This window comes from Pterocles gutturalis, unplaced genomic scaffold (genome assembly GCF_000699245.1).
Source record: "Pterocles gutturalis isolate BGI_N339 unplaced genomic scaffold, ASM69924v1 scaffold22006, whole genome shotgun sequence".
NCBI lineage: Eukaryota > Metazoa > Chordata > Aves > Pterocliformes > Pteroclidae > Pterocles > Pterocles gutturalis.
Window position 1 is genome coordinate 81,567 of NW_010104353.1, and position 7,964 is coordinate 89,530.

The 7,964-nt window shown below is 44.3% G+C and overlaps 1 protein-coding gene across 1 annotated transcript; it reads right to left on the bottom strand.

The window, feature by feature from the left end:
• Positions 1–6,353: 6,353 nt before the first annotated feature.
• Positions 6,354–6,860, bottom strand: GREM2 (gremlin 2, DAN family BMP antagonist). Its single transcript, XM_010087031.1, has one exon. It carries the CDS (start codon positions 6,858–6,860, stop codon positions 6,354–6,356), a length of 507 nt encoding a protein of 168 aa, XP_010085333.1.
• Positions 6,861–7,964: the final 1,104 nt, after the last annotated feature.

Here is a 7,964-nt window from a genome sequence, read left to right on the forward strand (position 1 = left end):
CCTCCAGTCCTAATTAAAGAGCCCCAAACCAATCAGCCTGATTGATAACATTTTTCTTTCAAAGCGCACTTTTCCTGAAAGCAGGCAGTTTGTGCAACTGAATTGGATGCACGTCCTCACAACCTTGGAGCCTGAAAGACACTGGGGTAAGGCAAATGAGCTCTAACCTGCTGGGCTGGGTTATTCCCTGTCTAATCGAGCACACTGAGAGACATTCCTAGCTGTCCAGAGGCTAATATACCCTGCAGGGTGTCATAAAAAGGAAATGCGAAATATGACCTCAGGAATCTGTTATTCTTCACATATACCAAGCACTAGAAAAGATGTTTTTTTCACTGTGTGAAAATCAAGTCTCCTGTTGCTGACAAACCTACGTGAAAATCTGTACTTGTAATAACTTCTGGCAGGGATATAAATTACCGAGAATAGAGTTCTAAAACTTTGTGTTGATGGGAGTAACATTACTATTTGGGGAAGTGAAAAGAAGAGATTATTTGCTGTTACAAGTAGCTTATGGAAAAAACTTTAAGAAATAAAACTATTTTAATGGCACTGATTCAAATCCATGTTTGTATTTATATAAACAATAGCCTTTTCCTCTTAACTTTGCTCCTAAGTGCAAGGATACCGTAGCATGTTTTCAGTTGTAGCCTTCCTGTTCCCTTCAGTACCTACAGTATGTATATTACTATACTAAATGAAATAATAGATCATCTAACAAAGATCACTATGTGCAATACTGTATTTAGTGTTTCTATTTCAATTTTTTTAGAATGTTAATTTATATGAAAATAAATTAATAATAATTAAATAACTGCCTTCTCTCTTCACTGTCAGCTCTGCTCTAGTTTGCTAGCAACCATTTGCTCTCTAAGCACATCTCTCTCAGGTTCTTGTGATCAAGCAAAAACCTTTGTGAAGGGATCAGTGGAAACGAGGCTTCTCTTTCATTGCCTTTTTGAAGCATAGTGACAGTAATTCCCAGTTATATACCGTATATACCCAGGCATATATATTATCTTTTCCCCAGGTGGCGGTAGTGAGGAGCTTCAGATTCCTTTACCTAATCAGACCACAGATCACTGATTTCTCTGGCTTGTGCACGCCTTCCACTAGTACTATAGTACCTCTGGCTTAGGCTTGTAACCTGTTCCTACTAACATTGCCTACGTAACAGTCTCAAGCAATTGTTATTAGGGCAAAAACATGCATTTAAAGTATTATCTGCATATTGTAAAATCTTTATATATATATAATACACATGTTTTATATCACTAAAGTGTTGTCCAGCAACTTCTTAGGACTGTCACGTACAAACACTGTATTTCACTGTATTTCAGCACAGATGTTATTTGCAAACCTCTCTCTCCGAAGAACAGTGTTAAAGGCTGACTGCAGCTGGTGGTACCATATTATGATCTCAAGATACAAGCTGCTGATTTTCCTTTCATTTTACTCAGGCCCAGCCTATTTGGTTTAACGTCTCTCTCATATAGCTTCTCTCCAGCCTGTTGCCAAACTCCAATACAAAGTGAAGTAGCCCCCTATGTGCAGCACCAAAACTGACCCGCAGTGCTCCCAGAGTGGATTCTCAGCATGCGTTTCACCACTGCTCTTTTTTTTCCAGTGGCACTTTCAGCTTTTTACAGAATTCTGGACTAATGTTCTCTTGTTTGTTTAGGTGTGTTTTAAAAAAGTCAGACACCCCATTGGTCCCCTCTCCCCCCATTTACTTCAACATCAAGCACGTCACACTTTGAGTAGGCTGTAGTCCTACAAGAGTTCTCATGGGCAAAATTCTGAGCCTCTGTTGATCACCTATACCACATATCACTTAAAAAAAGGCAGCAGCTAAATAAGGACTTTCATACCTGAGCAGCAGATGTGACTTACTGAGAATAACAGTCTGTATGTTCTGAGGAGCTAAGAAGATTCATGTTGTTTTGCTTGCGAATTAAAGCCTTTCAGAAGCATGGTACTTTGTCACGTTTCTTGACACACTAGTGGTTAGTTTTTTTGTAGCACCTTTCTTCATACCAAAGCAGTTCCAAAAGTTAGTTAAGTATTAACCAACAGGGGCAGTGGGAATACAATTAGTGACATCTTCCACAGACTGATGATTTTTTTCACACTTTTTCACTGATCAGCTTAAAAGGTTGGAAGCAGTTGTTAATTTCATTGAGAGAAGATACAAGTCTTTGCATTGCAATTATTTTGTTGCACACTCTAGGTTACTAAGCAAAGCTGAGTTTGTGCCAAGTCCGTTATATCAGTACTTCAGTTGCACCAATTTCAAACTGCTATGGACAGGGTAAGTGAAAACTGATGAAAGTGAGTTTTTTTGAAGATAGTGTGAACAGGTCAGCAAAGTGAGAAGACAGAAAACTATGCCCCACACCATTCAGGTCTGCCACCCATCAACCAAATGTGATTCACATTACAGAACAGGTTTCCAGGACATTCTCTGGCTTATGACAGACTCATCTGTACCTGTGCTGTACCCGACATTCATCCAACCTACTTGTAAAGGCATCCAATGGGAAGTCCATTGCCTCAAAAAGATGGTGTGTTTCTGAAGATAAAGGGTCCCTGTTAAGTCAGCACTGTTTTCTCATTTATTCCCAGATGCAGCTCAAATTTAAGCTCTTAGAAACTGCGAATCTTCATTTGTCACTCACCCAACGCGGCAGTTGTGTGATGGCAGAGCTTAGCTTTTGCTGCCCCCCTCCCTCCCTTGTCCCACATCACCGCTCTACTCTAAAAAATATTGGATCTATCTGACCTAAAGCTTTTTTCATCTACCCCGACAGACTTGCCTTGCTCTTAGATTGCTTCCACAAGGTGGAGTTTTTTGGATGACAGCATATGCTTCTGGTAGAGGTCAGCAGTCAGGCAGCAAGAGGCTGGGACAGCTGGCGGTGGAGCCTAGGCTGTACCACCAGTAGAAGCTCAGCTGGGTGCTGGGCAATGAAGCTACCTGAAAAGCAGGAGAGTGGCCAAGAGACAGGGGAAATGAGAGAGGGGTGCTGGAGGAGATGGCTGCCTGAGCTCCTTTTGAGCTGATTGAAAGAGGCACTTGTAAGTTCTGAGCAGAGGGCCCTGACCATGGTTAGGCAGCTAAAGCACAGCAAAAGAGTAATTCTCAACAACTACTAAAAAAAAAAAAAAAAAGTCCCCAAACCCATTAAATTACCGAGCTGTGAGAAGATTTGGGCAAGCAATGAGGAAGAGAAGACAGCAAGGGCTTCCTGCAGGTGTCAGCTACAGTGCCGTAAAGGACACAGCCCTCCCTCGCTGCCTGTGCTCTAGGTGTTCCTGCTTCCTTCTTTCAAGACCCAAGACAGGCATCTCGTCTGGTCACATGGAAGCTAATTCCTCAGTGTGAGAACTCCCTTTTGTCACTAAAGGTTTCCTTCAAGATTATTTGCAAAAATATTTTCTCTGAGTTGGAAAGAAAAAAGAAAGAAAAGAAAAAAACCAAAACACTGCCCTACCTTTGGAGAGACGTGCACTGTACTCATCCAAGAGCTGACAGTAACCATTACAGCTCACCTGTATCTTAAGATATACTTTTTTTTTTCTTCCTATAAGTAGTTTGGTGCCTGTTACATAAGAATCTAGCTGTATATTAATCAAAACCACTTAGGTCAGGGTAATAGTTACTTCTTTTACCACAAATGATGCCAGTAGTGCAGCCAGTGGTGGACCTTTGTTTGTCTTCTTGTCAGTTAACCAAAAAGGCAGAATTTGTGTATGCAGAATTGACTCCAGAAACTAGGATTAGTGCAATTTATTTTTCCCTCTTGCCTGGCAGGTACTTTTCAAGGGGGTGAGGGACACAGGGGAAAGCAGCAAGATTTTCCCAAGCTGTCAGGGTGAGCCATCATTTACCTGCCTGGTAGGGTCAAAAGAAGGCTGGAGAATACACTGATTAGAGCAGCTGGACACAAGGTGTTGAAGCAAAGCCCGTACACCTGGATGCCATATAACCCTAGAGTAACTTTATTATTTAATCTATAATTTAATAGTAGACCTATAAAATAATTACATTATACTTAAAGCATTTCTTCATTTTTGTTTTCATTTATAAAACAAGAATTAAATACAGTTTTAACCATTACAAGCTCAACTCAGTTTTTACATAAACACAGCTCCTAGAAGGAGCTTTAAGCTGCAGCATATTCATATTGCAAACCGGTGAAAAACCCCAGGCAGGGCATAGCTTAAAGATAAAGATTCTTGCACATTTTTCTTAACTGAAGTTACTACGGTGCTTTTCTCTCTCTAGTCCAAAATGCCTCACTTTCAATTCTTTTCTTTCCAATGGACACTGAGAACCCCGGAGTCTTAGTAGTACAGCTATCGCCACTTTCCCCCTAATCCCACCCACACCAACACTCCCAAGCCTAGGCTGGACGGTGCCCATTCGGTGGCTGGCACGACACTTGGCAGCGCAGCAGCAACAGCCTGAAAACAAACCCCTGTGCCAGCAGTCTCCCTGTGCCCTTCTGACACGCCAAAAGATCACAGCAGAAAAGCCACGGCTGTTCACGAAACAGGGCTAACAGACCTCACCAACCTCATCCTGCCCGTGCCAACCCCCGTAAACCGCTTGGTGAGCTCTCGTGGAGCTCAGTCCCGAAAGCCTCTTAGAGCAGCCTGTCTCACATAATAAGGGACCTGTGGCACTGCCCCCCTGGCTGGTGAGAGCGCTCGACACATTAACCCCTTGAAGCGGCTGCATGTGAAGGGGCTGGTGGAAAAGGGCTCCCACAGCAAGCTGGTTTCACTAGATGCAGATGCTGAGCTGTGAGACATGCATCAGGGAGTCAGCGTGTCATTTTTAATTTGTAAGCTTCAGACAATTGAGCACACACGGGCTTTTGTTTGGGGGAAAGGGCTGGTTTGTTTTGAGACACAGGATTTTAATGCAGCTGGGACTAATACAGATCATAACTGGAACAAATGGGATATACAGGACATGCTAAACTCCATCAACTGAATAACAGCATAGTACGATTTAAAATAAACTGCAAGTGCTCACCAATGCTGATTATGTAGGACTCAAAAATTTAGTGGACCACCAGTATTGTGGCAATTACAATTTACTCCCTCCCTGCTCCTGCAGCTGTGACCCATTCCAGCGGCACTGACTGACGAGTTTGTCCTTTAACACTAACACATTAACGTGATTTCCGATCACGGGAGAGACACCACTCCCAAAACCTGATGACACTGATGCAGCTTTTGCATTCAGTCCAGCAATGACCAAATTTTGTCCTTTGTGCGACAGTGCTTTTATCCTTAAGTGAAACATCGTTCCCTTAAGTGTTCTCAGCTCCTCTCCCACCTCCCCTGGTCTGAGCAGGCATAAATATAAGGTCATAAACGGACATTGTCCATTTTGGAGTAAGAAACACACACATATCTAACACACAAAAACCTACCAAAAGCCTAGATAAACCACGTCCATTTTAAGCCAGGAAGCTGACCTAGCAACCCAGTCTCTTACTCAACACATTTTAATCTCTGGCATATTCTGCCACAAGAAAAATATACATGGCTAGGTCTAGAATACTTTAAACAGCTGTTTACTATAGCTAGGTTACAAAATAAACACTGCTGCAGTGACCACATGTTCGATAAACTCTAACCACAACAGCATCAGAGCCCACTCTCAGTCTGCTCTGTGGTCACGGCGGCTGGCCCAGCCCCTCGCCCTCTCCCCCTCACTTCTTATCTGTCGTTCAGACAAGCCCAGAACCGTGTGTCATTGCACAATTAAAGTTGTCTTAAGGGGATGAGCCTCATTGGTGAGTCTCACTTGCTTTTCACATGTGACTCCTCGTTATTGTCCCTCATCTGAGTGCCCTGGTCCTGGGCATCACCCCAGCCCTTCCAGGTGGGAGAGCCAAGCTCCGGACCAAAGCACGGGGAGGGCGTTCTTGTCTTGTGGAGGGGACTGGAGTGTAGGGCAGAGGGCTTTACTCCACACAGTGGAAACATTAAATGCTGGATTCAGCCAACTGGTCACGTAGATGATCAGTCCCAACTTCTGGGAGCCTGCTCCACTCCAGAAGATTCAACTGCCAGATGATATTGGAACGACAACAAAACTTTATGGTTTATGCATTATGCCTAATGCAGCCCATTGAAAAGCATTATTCCATCAGGCAAGAGACAAGGAGCCTTTCCTTGCTGGAGAGATGCCTCCTGAAAGAAAACAAAACACCAAAAAAAAAAGGAAAAGAAGAAGAAACAAACCAACAAAATGGAGAGTCTGGTCAGTGGGAAAAGAGAGGCAGCAGTAAATCTGATGGGTGCAACACCAAGCAGTAGCGACACACCTGCTCTCACAGTTTGCCCGAATTGTTAAGATTCACAGACATGCACCGGCACTGCTTGACCTTCTGAATTTTCTTGAGTCGGAAAGGCGGGTCCAGCTCAGGGCACTCCAACTGCACAGTCGAAGAGGTGACCTTGTGTGGCTTGCAGAAAGCACAGGACTGGAAGGACTCCTCCTCCTTCTTCACATGCCGTGGTATGTAGAAGGAGTTGCACTGCCCATAGCAGAAGCGGTTGATGATGGTGCGGCTGATGCAGCCCTCCTCGCTGACAGTCTGCCGCAGGGGCTGCGTCTTGCACCAGTCGCTCTTGAGGTACTTCCTCTCGGTGACCACGAGGGCCTCCTGGCTGGAGGCCAGCACTTCCTTGTTCAGCTGCTGCCTCCGCTCCGAGTGGTTGCTGCTGCTGTCTTTGTACGGGGAGGGAATGGCACCCGCAGGACGGTTTTTCCTCGTGTCTGTTACTCGAACCAACGCTGCCATCAGGAAAACGGACAAGGCAAATTTCCAAATCATCCTGCAATGGGAACACAAGTAGCTGTTAGGGGAGGGAGAGAGACATTTTCAAACACAGAAGTGTAATGGAGCTGAACTTTACGCATGCTTTTAGAAGAAGTGGAGATCTTGCCGCCTTTGCAATCCCACCACTTTTCCTAGGAGATTAGCTCTATTCCAGGGTGATCATTTATCATCACAAAGAGGCCAGGCCCTGTGGAAAGTCACATTGCTCCCCCCCCCCATCTTCTCCAATGACTTTTTCCCCCACAGGGACACTGCTGCTTTGATCGCTGAAGCAGTGATTTTACAGAAGCTTCAGCCAGAAAGGTTTCCTCCTGCTCTGTGAAATCCCGGGCCAAACAGCTGGGCAAGCTCCTGGCTAGTGAAGGCCCAGGAGACTCCTGCCAATACTGTGACAGCTGATTTGGGGACGGTGGGGGTGAGGGGAAGGGAATACCAGGTTACACAAGGTGAACTCCCATCTCCCTCTCCAGCCCCCGAGTCCCTGCCCAGCCTCGTTCCGCTCACAAGTAGCGAGAGGTGTCCAAAAGCATATTTTTTATTATTTTCAATTACTTCTGAAGTTTCTTGGGGCTTTTATGGCACTTACAGGCTTGCATTTGTTGTCGTTGTGGGAGGCCGAAAACTTGATGGATTTATTCTTGCAGTAAGAGGAAATGCTTAAACACAACTTTGAGGACTTCAGTACTGCAACCTCTCTTAAGCAAATGGTTTAAGAAGGTTTGTAAACAGGACAGAATTCAATATTTACTTTAGATGTTAAGGAACAGGGTAGAGCACAAGCCAGTTGCTAAGTTAAAAGAGTCAGCCAATTGGCAAAAATATTTTTTCCTATGGTTGTCTATTAGGATTCCTTGTTCTGTGGAGGACTTCTTACCAGCTCTTGGATTTTCATCAACCACTTGTCCAATTCATTTTAGTAATGTGTCTCAATGCACTTCCAGGATATCAGAGCAGACATACCAAATTTCCTCATAAAGTCAATGCTCACCACTGAACGGCCACAACTCATTTAACAATTCATTTAACATCATTCTCCCTGGGAAGGGAGAGCAGAGGTCCTCTAGGGTGACAGAAGTGGGTGCAGCCCAGAAGCTTCCC